Source organism: Nelusetta ayraudi, unplaced genomic scaffold (genome assembly GCF_046127955.1).
Source record: "Nelusetta ayraudi isolate G7.1 ecotype Tasmania unplaced genomic scaffold, CSIRO-AGI_Nayr_v1 ptg000011l, whole genome shotgun sequence".
NCBI classification, from domain to species: domain Eukaryota; kingdom Metazoa; phylum Chordata; class Actinopteri; order Tetraodontiformes; family Monacanthidae; genus Nelusetta; species Nelusetta ayraudi.
The window spans coordinates 13,783,728-13,800,192 of record NW_027466061.1 but is presented as its reverse complement, the minus strand read 5'-3'; the positions used below and the strand labels follow the sequence as shown (position 1 = coordinate 13,800,192).

At 43.6% G+C, this 16,465-nt stretch overlaps 2 protein-coding genes and 1 long non-coding RNA gene across 10 annotated transcripts in view; 1 reads left to right on the top strand and 2 right to left on the bottom strand.

Annotated features, from left to right (window-relative positions):
• Positions 1-118: 118 nt before the first annotated feature.
• LOC142885092 (uncharacterized) lies at positions 119-2,804 on the bottom strand. The gene is made up of 2 exons (XR_012926251.1): positions 2,675-2,804; positions 119-1,638 (listed from the first exon to the last, which is right to left on the bottom strand). It is a non-coding gene; the product is annotated as an uncharacterized LOC142885092 (long non-coding RNA).
• On the top strand, positions 1,484-6,786 carry prkab2 (protein kinase, AMP-activated, beta 2 non-catalytic subunit). Its single transcript, XM_076021220.1, has 8 exons — positions 1,484-1,630; positions 2,691-2,868; positions 2,949-3,106; positions 3,365-3,458; positions 4,310-4,424; positions 4,613-4,746; positions 4,869-4,937; positions 5,181-6,786. Exons 2-8 carry the CDS (start codon positions 2,713-2,715, stop codon positions 5,256-5,258), a joined length of 804 nt encoding a protein of 267 aa, XP_075877335.1. The 5' UTR covers positions 1,484-1,630; positions 2,691-2,712; the 3' UTR covers positions 5,259-6,786.
• Positions 6,787-11,170: 4,384 nt separating this feature from the next.
• The window catches only part of LOC142885089 (myomegalin), a 34,298-nt gene continuing 29,003 nt past the window's right edge, over positions 11,171-16,465 (bottom strand). For 6 of the 8 annotated variants that reach the window (XM_076021219.1, XM_076021213.1, XM_076021212.1 and 3 more), the window contains 13 exons: positions 15,899-16,147; positions 15,673-15,804; positions 15,464-15,580; positions 15,188-15,377; positions 14,976-15,097; positions 14,366-14,602; positions 14,146-14,247; positions 13,804-14,012; positions 13,589-13,732; positions 13,245-13,383; positions 12,981-13,027; positions 12,669-12,723; positions 11,171-11,728 (listed from right to left, as the gene is read on the bottom strand). In XM_076021219.1, coding sequence (XP_075877334.1) covers positions 11,598-11,728; positions 12,669-12,723; positions 12,981-13,027; positions 13,245-13,383; positions 13,589-13,732; positions 13,804-14,012; positions 14,146-14,247; positions 14,366-14,602; positions 14,976-15,097; positions 15,188-15,377; positions 15,464-15,580; positions 15,673-15,804; positions 15,899-16,147 — 1,874 coding nt within the window. In that variant the 3' untranslated portion in view covers positions 11,171-11,597. The remainder of the gene's footprint in view (positions 11,729-12,668; positions 12,724-12,980; positions 13,028-13,244; positions 13,384-13,588; positions 13,733-13,803; positions 14,013-14,145; positions 14,248-14,365; positions 14,603-14,975; positions 15,098-15,187; positions 15,378-15,463; positions 15,581-15,672; positions 15,805-15,898; positions 16,148-16,465) is intronic. The other 2 variants (XM_076021218.1, XM_076021217.1) reach the window with 2 other exon arrangements.

Here is a 16,465-nt window from a genome sequence, read left to right as displayed (position 1 = left end):
ATATGTATATGTATATGTATATGTATATGTATATATATATATGTATATGTATATGTATATATATATATATATATATATATATGTATATATATGTATATATATATATATATATATGTATATATATGTATATATATATATATATATATATATATATATATATGTATATATATATATATATGTATATACAGTGTTGTTTCCACATTTAGGTCTGCATAGTTACGAGGTAACTTAACGCCTCTCTGTCCCTTAACGTAAACTCTAAAAATAATTAGCCAAGAAGAAAGAATAACTTGTTCATGCTGGAACTGTGTATGCATGAACACACACTCATCTTGTTCAATGTGAAAATGTATCTTCTTTTTTTTTTCTTTCTTGTGTTATCTGAACTTGTCCATGTGCCTTAGCCACGTAATGTGAACTCTGAGCACGTTTTCTTGATTTTCAGACATATTTATTTATGGGTTTTGTAAAAGCAGCTCCATGGTCACAGAGAACTTGACACATGACTGAAAAGGCTATTACTACTGAACTCTGAGCTTTTTCGTGTCTTCATTTGAATACGCAGAGAACTCCACACCTACAACAAACATTTGAACAGGATGCTGTTATATTTAAGCTTTTTTCCCGCTTCCATGTAACTGTGACATTATCTTTGTCTTCCATGTAAAATGACAATCAAACTGGTCTTTGTTAGTATTTCTATTTTGCTGAAATTGTTTGAAGGTAGAACTACCATGAGGAGTTCTTTAGAATAAGCGTTAAAATTGTGTCAAATTGAGCTTTTTCATCATTATTAGTTTGTGGCATTGCAACTGGAAAGGAGATTTCCGTGAGACAACAACTCCACTTGGTGGTTAGTAAAGGAAATACGAATTAGGTGGACCTGTGTTCTATTTAGAACTGATATGAGAGGTTTTGGTGTAACATGATGATGCAAACTAACTAAGCATTCAAATTTTAAGTTTTTTTTTTTTTTTTTTTGAACTTGTACAACTGCAGCAGCAATAATTAATCATTTTTGAAAGATGGAAGTCAACACAAGACATTCAATTTTAGGATTAAATGCTGTGGCAAAACTAGCAAACTACAGATGATTAACTTTGGACTAGGAAAGTAATGTAACGGAACGAATGCAACTATCCATATCCTAAATTGTGATTTAATCTGCCAGTTTTGATGCACAATAAATATTTTTTTATTATTAGGATTGCAATTACCACATTCTTTGGTTTACAACACAGTTAGGTGTTTTTTGTTTTTTTTACTGAATGCTTGCAGTTGGTCAATTTTATTTAGATGACTTGAATAGACTCCCTTGATTCACATGAACTTCCCACGAAGTGTAACCCTTTACTTATAAATATTCAACAAGTCAGAGGCCGTCAGTTTCCTTACAGGTTCGAATAACATGCATTGTAATTACGGCCAACCTAATAATAGAATAGCAAATATAACGTGTTAATGGTTACACAGCTACTGTGTTTTGTTCGCCCCTGCACGTTACAACGAATTTTCTCCTTACCGCGCACCGTAGTTAGGGGCATGATCGTTGTGCTCCCTGTTGTTGCTGCTGCTGGAAAAAGGGGAGCCTTGGTGAGGACAAGTAGCCCCACAACATCAACAGGAAGTGGTGAGAGGCTGGTTGGCGCCGTTATTTCAACATGCTTATACTTGAAAACATCTGATTACAATCGACGAAAGCGAGTTGACGTATGGTTCACGAAGTGAGAGCTAGCCGAGGCTAACAGCAAGCAGCAGCTATAAATATTCCGTCCAAGTTATCCCATGCTGGTCACGGCTGACTAACAGGAGCTTGTGTCGGTTACTGCCGAATTCTAAGTGCGTCTACGTGTGCACACATCACTCTATTAGATATGGAGTAATCGTGTTGTCTGTATGGCTAGTTTTGCGAAGTTGAAACTTGTTGCTCGCTGGCTCTGTGGTGGGCGTTGACGTTAGCCATGTGTCGGTGTGTCTGACACCTCGATTGATTAACGTTAAGCTGGTTTTCAGTCTGAGCTGGTGTCTGATCTCTGGTGGGACGAGCCGGTTTAGAGCGAACGTAAATGTGCGAGACAGCGCTGCCCTACCGCAGATACGTGCTGGTAATGTGAGGCTGTCTGACAAGCTACGATAGCCCTCTGTAAAGCCGTTCGTCACTGTGGTCAAACCAGCGTTAATGTGTGTGAAAAATGTACACAGCTACGAGCCAAAATGTTGTTGGTATTGTTTTGAGCTGTAGTATATTGTATTTTGTTTATTCATGCATTAATAATGCAATATAATAACCTTACAAAGGCTGTGTGTGTGTGTGTGTGTGTGTGTGTGTGTGTGTGTGTGTGTGTGTGTGTGTGTGTGTGTGTACAATAACAAAAGTAGCCTTTGTAAGGTTATTTGATTGCATTATTAATGCATTATTAATGCATGAATAAACAAAATATAACAATTCAAATAAAAAAGATTCCAAAAATGCTATCGGTCATGTATCATGTAGCAATGCATCTATCAAGAGACTGTGTGCACCACTAAAGAATCAGTGTATTTTAATTTCTTTCTTAAAATTTATGATGGCTAATATTGAGTTGCATTGTGACATGCCACCTAGTCTTGCCATTGGCTTCTTTCTTTCTTTCTTTCTTTCTTTCTTTCGTTCCCATGCCCTCAGATTGTTGACATTTACTTTCTGGTAGTAATATAAGGAGTTGAGGCACAATGGGCAACACCAGTGACCGGGTGGCAAGTGACCGCCATGGAGCCAAGGCCCACCGCTCTGACAGTGGCGGCCACAAAGACCACGAACCCAGCAGCAAGATGGTGGACAGCACAGACGACCCCAACATCTTCAACACCCACGGGCCAGAGTCCAAGGTGCTGCTTTCATTTTGACCTTTGACCGCACATGATCATTGCCGCGAGATCACGCGGCTTATTGATGACATGCGTTTCAGGCTTCGGGAGAAAAAGAATTCACTCCCGATCTGGATGACCTGGTAAAAACTGGCCCGCAAGCTCGACCCACCGTCATCCGCTGGGCCGGCGGTGGGAAGGAGGTTTACATCTCTGGTTCGTTTAATAATTGGAGCACAAAGATACCTCTAAATAAGAGGTAAGCATTGTGAAAAAGCCCTGCGATGAACTGGCGACTTGTCCAGGGTGTCACCCTGCCTTCGCCCTAAGACAGCTGGGATAGGCTCCAGCAGACCCCCGTGACCCTGAAGAGGAATAAGCGGGTATAGAAGATGAATGGATGAATGAGTATTGTGAAAAAAAAGACACAGTCACGCCGCCCTCTGTGGAAGGCAGCGGTATCCTTTGAAACAAAATGAAAGTTGTGTGTTTCAAGTTTTCTTCTCTTTTTTCAAAGCCACAACGACTTTGTAGCAATCCTGGACTTGCCAGAAGGAGAACATCAGTACAAGTTCTTCGTAGATGGGCAGTGGGTCCATGATGCTTCAGAGGTACAGCTGCTGCATTTTTCAGAAAGTCTCTATCTTTTTCTATTTTTAAAGATACATTTTAAACTCTGATCAAGTGTTACTGTAGAGAGCAAAAATACTATTTGTAGTGGCCTTTGATTTCAATAAAGAGGAGGCGTGATCTTGGTGGATACATTGCATGCATCGACAGTCACCAAACACTGAAAACTAAAAGCAAACAACACAATTTCCAATTAACATGTTAAAGACAGGCGACACGGTGGCGCAGTGGTTAGCGCTGCCGCCTCACAGCAAGAAGGTTGTGGGTTCGATTCCGGGCCTGGGACCTTTCTGTGTGGAGTTTGCATGTTCTCCCTGTGTCTGCGTGGGTTCTTCCTTCCACACTCCAAAAACATGCATGTGAGGTCAATTTAACATTCTAAATTGTCCATAGGTGTGCATTTGAGTGTGAATGGTTGTTTGTCTCTATGTGTCCCTGCGATGAACTGGCGACTTGTCCAGGGTGTCACCCTGCCTTCGCCCTAAGACAGCTGGGATAGGCTCCAGCACACCCCCGTGACCCTGAGCTCAGGACTAAGCGGGTATGGAAAATGAATGAATGAATGAATGTTAAAGACAATGAAACATTGAAATTAAAGAAAAGTAAGAAATAAAATAAAGACTTTAAAATAAGAAGAATCTAATCAGCATTGAATACAACTCAAAAAAAGAAAACCAAATACATATAACGTAACCATTACAAAGTAATTGCTCAAAAAAGAAAACAAACAGTGATCACAAGAATATTACATCATTTTTTGTTTTGTTTTTTTCTTAAACATTAAGAGCAACAGCACTTACACCTTTCACTTACCTTTTTAAAACTCCTGCAGCCAGTTGTTACCAGTCAGCTGGGTACCATCAACAACCTGATCCATGTGAAGAAGTCCGACTTTGAGGTGTTTGATGCCCTGCACGTGGACTCTTTGGAGTGTTCTGACACATCAGGTCAGGACTGAATTGTACTGCTGTAAAATGTATCACTATAATAGTATAAGGTTGACAGGACAAATGTGTACAAAAACTGTGCTAATTAAGATACAGATTGTGCCTTTTCTCAGTATTATGGAAGTAAAACAGAAACAAAAGGTGGAGTACTTGCGAGTAAGAGGCTGTTCACTATTGTTTGTTTGCAGATCTGTCGAGCTCCCCTCCAGGTCCATATGGACAGGAGCAGTACATCTTCAGACCGGAGGAGCATCTTAAAGCGCCGCCCATCCTCCCTCCTCATCTCCTTCAAGTCATCCTCAACAAAGACACCAACATATCAGTCAGTGTCTTCCTGGTGTCCATGCTTTCACACTGCTGATTCACTTTGCCTTTGACACTGTGGTTCACTGCTGTTACCTCTTCTCCACATGAGATTCCTGACCCCTTGTTCTCTCTGTGCAGTGTGACCCTGCCCTGCTGCCGGAACCCAACCATGTCATGCTGAACCACCTCTATGCCCTCTCAATAAAAGTACACTCTCTCAGAAACAGTTATAATGTTTACATGCAGACAAGAATACCAAAACAGGGAGTGCATGTTAAAAATAATGCATCAGGTCATATTTTCCCTCACTGGTTAACTTTGAATCATGTGGATCTATGATAATTTAACATATTGAAGTCTAAGAATGACGTCTCATCCCTGCATTTTTGCTCTGTGGGTGTGATGAAGCGAACAGCTACCTTCCTGCTTACTCTGTATTTCCTCTTGCAGGATGGAGTGATGGTCTTGAGTGCAACACACAGGTACAAGAAGAAGTACGTCACCTCTCTGCTCTACAAGCCTATTTAAGCCTCGGCTTGGCGCTCCGCAGTGACCTTAGAGAGTGGCCTGCTTCTACCCCCTATTTTCTATGTGTTTATCGTCACAGTTTGCCAAGCCTTGCACTGAGACAAGTTTACAAGCTAGCTAAAGGCAGTTAGCAGTGGGCTTTTTGTTTAAGAGGCGGCACTTCTGTCTAGACAGGGCTCTGAACAAATGTAGCCGTGTGTGTGTGTGTGTGTGTGTGTGTGTGTGTGTGTGTGTGTCTCACAGATAGATGACAAGCAGACAGACAGACAAGAGACTGACTAAACTCACTGTGTGCATCTAGCTGTCTCCAACACCTTGTGAAAGCAAAAAAAAAAAAAAAAAATGCATGCATTTTTCTTCTGTCACAACGAGGGTTTTTAAGCGTTTCAATGCTGTGTTATTTATATGCTCTTACAACTGGTGAAACTAAGTTTTAACTGTATGACTTGACAGTGTTTATGTAAAGTGCACAGAGACTGGTAGAATGTGGCCCGACGGTTGAGGCTGCAGGGAGCTTGGCGTTGCCATAACAGGAAGTGCAATAACGTTTCGAGAAGGGATCTGAATCCTGACGTAGCACTGTCTGACAGCTGTGAGTCAGTCTTAAAACAAAGTTTTGACTTGAGCAAGTGCATACTGTGGTTAACTTGCCTGGTCAGAAATGATGGCTTCATGTGTCAACAGGAAGTGGCTCCTTTCCAGGTGGAATAGTGGTGGTCAGAGATGGTGATATTCAAGAGATTTGAGATTCTGCTTCTGCCTTTGTCATGACGCCGTTTTTGCAAGCACTTTAGTTTCCTGTAAGCAGGGGTGTTGTAATAAGCTTTGAACTATGCAGCACACAACCGTCTGTACTGTAGCTTATCTGGACTTTAGTACCAGTTTGTGCTTTTAATTTTTTAAGACTTGGTATTTTTTGCAGTGGGCTTTACACGTGTGTGCACCTCCACTCTACCCCACCCCAACTTGTATTTATTTAATAGACATTGATGTGTGTGGTTGTGTTACATGTATAGTCACACACAGATTGAACTTGCTGCTTTGCATGTTTTGAATGTTTGTGCTTGGGGAACTTCTGCCACATTTACTGAGTGGAGGCAGACTGGCAGTTTCACATGAATCCACAGGGCTATGGTGGCATTTGAATGCCATCAATATTCATAATTGTTTCAAGTCTTGTTAACACAGGTCCTTCACATTAAAACACTGTCAAAAAGGAGAGTATTTCAGGAATGGCGCCTTTCAAAATTATTCACACCACCTTAAAGTTGTGCTGTTCAGATCTAACCAGACCTGCTGGTGTTTGACCTGACAAGCTCAACACATTGTTAGGAATGTCGAGCCTTGCCATGAAGTCCAAAGAGTTTGTGAGGGCCGTGGACACTCTGGGTTTTCTGAGGCTTTAAAACAAAACTTGAATAAGACAACCGGTTTGTGAATGTTTCAAAATGCTTTGCAGAATCAGTACGATGCTTCACTGTACTTGGATTTACATGTTTGCAAATAAAGAGAAGATATTCTGGTCCAATTCTCTGTCTCTTGATGTCCTCCTTATGCCGTCTACTGCGGTAATTCAAAAATAACTACCCATTATTCTTGTGTATTCCACTGCTTTACTCCTCTCTCTCTCTCTCTCTCTCTCTACATATATATATATATATATATATATATATATATATATATATATATATATATATATATATATATATATATGTATATATATATATATATGTATATATATATATACATATATATACATATATATGTATATATATATATATATATATATATATATATATATATGTACACACATATATATACACATAGACACATATATATATATATACACTATATTACCAAAAGTATTTTCCTCACCCATCCAAATTATCAGAATCAGGAGGTGTCCTAATCACTTGGCCTGGCCACATGTGTATAAAATCAAGCACCGAGGCATGCAGACTGTTTTGACAAACATTTGTGAAAGAATGCGTCGCTCTCAGGAGCTCAGTGACTTCCAGCGTGGAACTGTCATAGGATGCCACCTGTGCAACAAATCCAGTCGTGAAATTTCCTCGCTCCTCAATATTCCACAGTCAACTGTCAGCTTATTATAAGAAAATGGAAGAGTTTGGGAACAACAGCAACTCCACGTAAACTGACGGAGAGGGGTCAGCGGATGCTCAGGCGCAGAGTGCAAAGAGGTCGCCCACTTACTGCACAGTCAATTGCTGCAGAGCTCCAAACTTCATGTGGCCTTCAGATTAGCCCAAGTACAGTACGCAGAGAGCTTCATGGAATGGGTTTCCATGGCAGAGCAGCTGCATCCAAGCCATACATCACCAAGTGCAATGCGAAGCGCCGGATGCAGTGGTGTAAAGCACGCCGCCACTGGACTATAGAGCAGTGGAGACGCGTTCTCTGAAGTGATGAATCACGCTTTTCCATCTGGAAATCTGATGGACGAGTCTGGGTTTGGAGGTTGCCAGGAGAACGGTACATTTCGGACTGCATTGTGCCAAGTGTGAAATTTGGTGGAGGAGGAATTATGGTGTGGGTTGTTTTTCAGGAGTCGGGCTTGGCCCCTTAGTTCCAGTGAAAGGAACTTTGAATGCTTCAGGATACCAAAACATTTTGGACAATTCCATGCTCCCGACCTTGTGGGAACAGTTTGGAGCGGGCCCCTTCCACTTCCAACATGACTGTGCACCAGTGAACAAAGCAAGGTCCATAAAGACATGGATGACAGAGTCTGGTGTGGATGAACTTGACTGGCCTGCACAGAGTCTTGACCTGAACCCGATAGAACACCTTTGGGATGAATTAGAGCGGAGACTGAGAGCCAGGCCTTCTCCACCAACATCAGTGTGTGACCTTACCAATGTGCTTTTGAAAGAATGGTCAAACATTCCCATAAACACACTCCTCAACCTTGTGGACAGCCTTCCCAGAAGAGTTGAAGCTGTAATAGCTGCAAAAGATGGACCGACATCATATGGAACCCTACAGGTGATCACCCTACAGGTGAGTCAAGGCAGGTGAGCAAATACTTTTGGTAATATAGTGTATATACACACACACACATATATATACAAATGTACACACGTACACATATATATGTATATATACTGTATACATGCAATTATATATATATGTAGAGAGAGAGATAGGCTTGATCTTTTGGAAAAACACATAAATATATGTATATATCTCAATGTGTCTTTACTGATAGGTGTAAAAACTCAACACATCGGTTAAAGAAAAAAGAATCCAACTTTTTGAGTATTTTATTCATTCTTCCCCAAATCTTGTACTACTGTCAACACAGCACACTCTTAGCTGTTATCAGAGACAGGATTTCTATGAGTCCTGCATCGGCTTATTAAGATCATTTTGCACAAACCCAGAAAACTGTTGCTTTCAAATCACATAAAAGCTGCACCAATCAAACAGCACTATATACACAAGCAACCCATATGCAACAGTACATTGTCTTAAACTTTGATTCCCTTCTTAAAAACAAGGAGCGAAAAAGCTTTGTTTACGCTCTGACAAGGTGCATTATCGGTGTGTTTTACAATCTTTCCAGTCATTGACTGCACATTAATTTCCAGAACTTTCCCTTTGACCTTTAATTACTAAAAGAACATCACATCAAATGACTTTTTAAATCTCCAGCGAACAACTATCGCCACACATCTTTTTCTGGGGCCTTGAGCGCAAACAAAACCCTAATTTGGTAAATCGCAGGCAAACTTTTCAATCTCTGAGAGCAAAGTAAAAGAGCTCTCCAACTAAATTTCAAGGCAAGCGAAGCAAATGTGAATCAGAGCAATGTTACATGTGAACTTCATCATAGCGAGATCAGTGACTTGGATAACGTGAAGGCATAGTTTGTGTGTCCTTATCAGACATGGCCTATGGGACTAATTGATTCAAAGTGACACAATCCTATAAAATACACACTAATCATACGCTTTGATGAAGTGAATATCGAAAAATACAGTCAGCACAAAGATGTTTCACATCAAAATAAGAAATGTGAAGCTATTGCACAGCTACCCCAAAAATCAAATTTGCAAAAAGCAAATATTGGATGCTTTTCCACCCCCATACACACACACACACACACACACACACACACACACACACACACACACAGACAAACATACTGTACACACACGCGCACACAAACGCGCACACATACACACATGTAGAATTTGTACAAACAACAAAAACAAACTAAGAAAAAAAGATATTTACAGCGTAAAAAAGCAGATCTACAGCAAAAGAAAAGACATCAAATAACATAATTTAAGGAGTTTTAAATGAATGTAGCATAGAACAGTGTCCCCACCAGTAGCATGCCAAAGTTTGCACTACCTCTAAAACTTTATAACCTATGTTGCCATTGACATGGGAATGCTGTGATGGTCTGTATCAAGAGAAATAACAAGAGAAAATAGGGAACAAAATAACCACTTTGTTGAGTTTTGGTCCAAATTTCGCAATTCAAGAAATACTGTCCAACGGTTACCATCTCTTTGACAGAGGGCTTGTGACTCTAGTCTGATCAGACTCACGTTTGTCATTCGCATGAGTAAGGCAAGTCAAATTGCGAGTTTAGAGTTCACCGTTCAAACTTTGGCAAGTATTGGCAAGTCCATGTTCCAGAGCTTTTCTTTCTTTTCTTTTTTTTTTTTTTTTACCCCCGCAGTCACACACAAACACTGCAGAATAAAACAAACTGATGTGGCAATGATTGTGTCCTATTCAGAAAGATGAGTGTGAACAATGATCCAGTGTCAAGCAAAGAAATCAGAGTTATACCATCCATGAAACAACATTATTATTGCACATGCTCGTATGAGAACTCCCACTGAGGAGCTTGAATACGCGTGTTCACCGCCAGGTTCCATTCAAGCACTTGTAACCTCTTTTATTTCTTATTAAAACAAATATAGCACATTCTGCTTAGAAATCACAACCACCCTAATAAACTGGCTCCACTTCCCATTTTAGCACTTTGAATTCAGCAGGTATACATCACAATGAAGACAGTGATGCAAAGGGTTGTGGCTAAAATGGAACCTTTGTCTGGCTTTTGTTTACTACTCTGTACAGCAAGAGCAATAACCCTCCTGGTCTGTGTGCCAAACCAAGTTTGGCACACAGACCATCCTGAAGCTTCTCCCACAAACACATACATTAATATGTAGATATATAAATATGAAGATATTTATGCCTCAACTACCTCCACAACATTCCACTGCTGTGTAGTGATACATCATGGGGTTCACTTCACTGCTCTTTGCATTGTATTTGCAGGGTAAAGGCAAAAAAAAGTTGTTGTTGTTGTCAATGAAAATGGAGGGCCTTCTAGAACCACACATAGTGTATGCCTGTGCGTGCACAGTTCCTCTCACAAGCCACAGTTAAACATGCATAAAAACCCTTTTTGTCCACAAGTTGTCAGGATCGCTGGAGAAGGTTGCTCTTAGATTCAAATCTGGTTTTTGCTCTACAAATTTGCTTTTAATCCCTCCACGACAGCTCTTCCAAATGTGTTTTTTTTTTTAAATCTATAAATGTAGGTTATTAATAAAGTTTTTCTGGTAGAGTCGTGGTCACCAATACGGTGCCCGCGGGTACCAGGTAGCCCCCAAGGACCACATGAGTAGCCCGCAGGCCTCTTCCAAAAATGGCACAACTCGTTGAGTTGCGTGTAAAATTCCATTTTATGTAACCATGTCATTGTTGATAATTATTGAGAACTCTTTAACGTTAATAATAATATAGAACTAAAGGCTAACTGAGAAAAGTTGTTCATCAGGATTTTTGGTTGCCCTTCATTTCACTCTGTACCCATGAATTAGCTCTCAGGGTCAAAACAGTTGGTGACCCCTGCTCTGGTAGAATGTATACCTGGTCCAAGATCAGTTTCTATGAGCACCTTCAACCAGCTCCATCAGCAATAGGACGCACATCAATGAAACCATCAGAGGCACATTTCAAACGCTTTCCCTCTGCCACACGCACAACGAGGCAAACTGCTGACTCCATGACTCAAAGACAACAGGGAACTCTATGGAAAGGGGTTGAGAGTGACATCAAACTGGGTACGGTGGGGGACGGTAAGGCTAAAGGTGCAAATCTTATTGTGCACATGTTGCCTGGGCGAGAGGGAGTAAAAGGATGGAAGCCCGAATTGCCCGGACTGGACAGACACAGCGGTGGGGTTAGCGAGGAGAAGGCTGGTTAGCAGCTGGACCAGGGGCTGGGTCTTGGCTGTGTCAGCACTGAGGTCAGAGGTGGTGGCGTTGAGGCTGGTTCTTCAAAAGTCTAAAGCAGACATTCGCTGCTGCGCTTCCTCGCAGCAGGGCGTTGGCTGGCTCCAGCACCGGAAGCCCCGCCCATCCTCAGGAAACTGCCATCAACAGGCTTCCCTCTGGCAGCATCTCGTGGCTCTTCACCTGCGTTTCAGAGGCAAACAACAAACAGGAGGCGGGTCAACACTCAAAACTCCTCACGCAGGCCAAACGTCTGAGAAGGGGTGAGGTGACATGCCGGAGCAACGTTTTGCATCTTAGCTTTCTTGCTGCATGTCTGATTGGGAAGTTTGATCTTTGCCATTATCAGGTTGGAACCAGCGTAGCTTTAGCATGATTGCTGAGAGCAATGGGCGCCTTTATTTAAAACAAAGACTTCACACTGAACAGTGCCAACTCTTCCATGATGACAACTTCACCTATGACCTCTGAGTGAAACACCTCAGTAAGAAGTAGGTTGCAGTGTGTAATATTAGTTCCCAAGTACACAATTAGCTGCTGATGAGAAGCAGGATGGATGACTGGAGAATGAGCGATGCACACACTCACTCACTTGTTGAGTCTTGGCTGATGCATGCCTTAAATGTGAGTGACTAGCAGCTGTGGTGAGCTGCTCGAGACTTAAAGGGGGGGTAAACCTTATTGTAAAGGTGCAACACAGTGGCAGAGTGGAAACTATGCAGTGGGCAGTTATTTCTGGCTGGAACCTATGGAAGTCTGAGTCTATGAATAGACGCAATGTTAATGAGGGAGACAAGTAAACAACCCTGAACTCCAGTGGCATAAAGTTGCATAGTTAATGAGTATTTCAAGCCCTTTTATAATTTCAATTACAATATTTACTATTACACAGTCAAACAGTGCTGATGCAGATGATGTTGTGCCCAGATATGTTTCATTCATCTCTCTAAACACCTTTCAGAAGCAGGAATATCAACAAGTAGACAGCATAGGATGGGGAAGCAGGAAGAACAACATGGTTAGAAGATGCAAATCCACACAGAGGTCAAAGCTGCCCCTAGCTCTGGGAACTCTGGGACAACTTGTACCTTACAGGCAAGATCACAAGATGCCTAATGATTACCAGCATGAGGAGAGGCAGAGGAGGAGCTTAAAGAGGAAAGTCTCAGCTCATTCTTCTGAGGGGAGGACGAGGAACAACAGAGTGGAGAGGAGAGGGGAGACAAAACGCAGGGTGAAGGAACAAGAGGGACAGAAAAGCCAAAAAGTGATAAATCTACACCAGAAAGATGGCAAATTCCGATAGCGACGTCAGGGACACAACAACATACAGTGATGATACACAAACAGAGGGCACAGTGATTAGAAAACACTCAATGTGTGGCGTCCTGGATCAGTGAGGATTTAATTTGGATTTTTAAATATTTTTGCTTACCTCTAAATTTGTCCTGGCTTTCTTCAGCACATCACGAGTCCTCGATACTGTGATAAACCAAGAGGGAATATTAAGAACTGCAAAAGCCAAAATAACATTTTCTTAAATCATCACTGGACTCATCGATCGTAATGATTCAGGATTGTTTGCATAGATCTGAATAAACAGCTTGGTGTGTCTGGAGAGATTTGCATCCTGGCTGCATTTTAGTAAAATGAGCCCAGAGTGACTCCCCTGGTCTGGCTGTTGCACGGACGCACTTACACTGGTTGACTATGAAGTGCTCCATGCTTTCCTTGGTGCGGCTGGTGCTCCTCAGCCTTTGAATCGTCCCCTTGAGAACCTCCTCCTGCTCTGATATGCGCAGCCTCAAGGACAAGATCTCCTCCTGCATGCACTGCTCCTGCACACACAGAGTCACATTATTTACCCTGACGCTTTGAAGCCTCTGTCTCCCTGAATGGAAACAAAATCAGCAGGCATAAATTCTTAAAGATTAGGCCACATTTTCCCTCTTGTTTATTCAAAATCTAAGGATGTTAAAACAATGAATGCTCTTATTCTCCAAGAGAACAAGACAGATTGAAGATGAAATAGAAAATCTGAACCTTTTTTAGGTTTTGCACGGATGGGTCGGTGCTGGGCAGAGCCGCTCTCCAGAACATCTTCAGCAGCGACATGGCCTCCTCCAGGATCTGCCTCAGAGTCTTGGTGTTGGCCAGCAGACTCCTGACGTAGCCACAGTCCAGAACCTGCACGTGAAGCACAGTTAGACACGTGCCCCTCCGCCCCTCTGACATCGCACATCAGTGTGACTCCTCACCAGCTCGGTGCTCTTTTTCTCCATCAACGGCGGGCCGAGGCAGGACTGTAGGGTTGTTTCCATGCGCTGGACCAGGCTGCGGCCCTCCAGCATCTGCTGCTGAAGGGCACTGAAGTCGTCCACGTGGCCAATGGCGTGCCGGCCATTGCGGTTGGCAAACGATCCGTCCGGGGCCTCCCCCTCCAGCTCAGAGTGAGGGTCCAGGGTGTCTGCCCGGGAAAGAGAGCAAGAATGGATTTGGTATCCCCGCTAAACGACTATGCATGGATTTTAGGTTGGTGAGTTGAGAGATTAGAGACAGATTAAGCTACGGTTAGCCATGCAGTGCAGTGTAAGTCACACCATTGGCAGTGCTATGGCTGTCGTCCAGGTCTGAATAGGGAGGACCAGGAGATCCACAATTAAACAGACCGATGTCCCTGACTGGAGGAGACGGAGCTGGGTCTGGAAATCACGCAAACACACGGCAGGCTTGGGTACACGGCAAACCACAGAACGCTCAACTTCAGATATGCTCTTCTTCTCTGCAGCGTTATAGCACGTCAGGCAGCGTCCGACTCACCGTGCAGCAGCTGGCGGCGGTAGAAATTTTCCCTCTGGGGGCTGGCACTGAGAGCAGAGAGCGAAGGGGTCCGAGGAGAGCCCACCCCCAGCTTCTGCTCCAGCTGCTTGTGCAGCTCCAGCTGCTTGAGAGCGCTGTTCTCCTGGACGCTGTTCTGCAGCTGGGCCCGCAGACTGCGCACCTCTCCGAGCAGCTCCCCGAGCTCCACTGGTAGACCCGGAAGCTCACACAGGAAGCCTGAGGACAAAATACTCAATATAAGCATGAGGGGACATACTCCATGTTTGTGAAAAGAATAGTGAGCAACTTCTCAAATTGCAATCACACTGTAAAATCAGGGAAATGCGTGTTTCTTTTCTGCCTTAACATAGAAGTGAGCTCTTGCAATAGCCCTGCATGGTATAAAGCATATACTAATGAACAATGACCCTCTGGAATAAATACAAGTATTTTGAATTCTCAATATCTATGTTAATGCAATACCAAAAAGGGTCACCAGATGACAGCAAAGTACAGAATTCCATAGGAAATTTCTTAAGCAGTGGTAATAGTATTTTCCAGCTCTAGTAGGAGAATGTTTCCAAAGCTAATGTGCTGCGGACATTCTGACCTTTGCGGGCCTTGCTGCTGGAACACACTCGGTCGTACACTTGCAGTTCGCTCTGCAGCGAGTGGATGAGCTCCCTGCTTTCGCAGAGCTGCTGTTGCAGCAAAGAGATCTCGTGCTGCAGCCTGAGGACAAGCAGACGCACGTCAGCGTGGGAAATTAAAGAGGCGCGATTTAATCTTCTCCCAGCCTGACGCGTCAACACGGCCACCAACCTGTTGGTTCTCTCCTGGCTGGCCTGCCGTTCCTGTCTCAGGATGTGTATCTGCTGCCCCTGCTCTTGACTGTGAGCCTGCAGGCGCCTCAGCTCCTCTTTCCACTGCTCTGCCTCCAGCTCAGCTTGTTTGAGGCGAGCGCGAGCCGTGAACACCGCCTCGCGCAACTGCACCACCTCCTCGCACTTGTCTACAGGGGGTGGAGACGTGGTTAGTGCGCATACACAGGGTTGACAAGCATCCTGAAAAACGACATCTGGCTTTCGCTTGCAGCACCTGTGCTGGCCTGAAGACGTGACTGCAGAGTCAGATTTTCATCCTTCAGGACTCTCATCTCATTGGACAGCTGAGTGACTGTGTCCAGTCCCTGAATATAGATGTTAGTTGGCGCCCCTGGAGGACAAAAAATTATAGGTTTACGGTGTTATTTCTTCTGTGGAGAGACTTTGAAAAAGTTTTGCTGAATAATGATAATCTTGCCGCACCTCCATCACGCCCGGTTGTGGCTAATCTCTCTTCCAGCTGCTGTCGGAGTCTCTCATTAGTCCTTATGGACTCCTCCAGACGTTGGCGTAGACACCTCACTTCCCTCAGATGCTCCTCTATCAAATTCACCCCTGGCAAGAGACAGTAAGAGAGGAACTGAGGACTGAAGCGGCCATGTGAGCTCGCATACGGGACTTTTTTTGTCTGATCACTTCTCAGTCCTACCAGTCTGGCTGCTCCCTTGGTGTCCCGGTGAGCCTGAATAGCATCCAAGTGGCGGAGCCAAGTTCTCCACATCCCATGAAGTGCCACCTGCCGCCAGGCCTGAGTCCGACTTTAACGACTCGTTGATGCTGCCCAGCTGGTACTGCTGAAAGGCATGATGGGAAAGCTGGCTGTAGCAGGGGAGGTTGGGCTGAATGTGGGCTTCGGGCGAGAACGTGAAGTGAGCTTTGCCATGGGAGGACGGAAAGTCTGCGTGATAGAAACACACACACACACACACACACACGCAGTAGTGAGGAAGAGTGCGACACATTATACACCCAGGTGAAAACAGCTGGTCTGAACAAGAGATATTTTTAAAAGTGGCTGATCACACAAAGTCCCCGGCCCCTCACCCCCGTTCTGCTCATTCATCTTTCTGTACAGTGAGTCCAGCTCAGGGCGAACAGCGATGACAGACAGGGCCCTGGGCCGGGGGTCTGAGGTGAACATGCCCCAGACATCTTGGCCACAAGGGCCAGAGAGGGAGGACGAGACAGGTGCAGTGAAAAGGGCTGGATGCAGGAA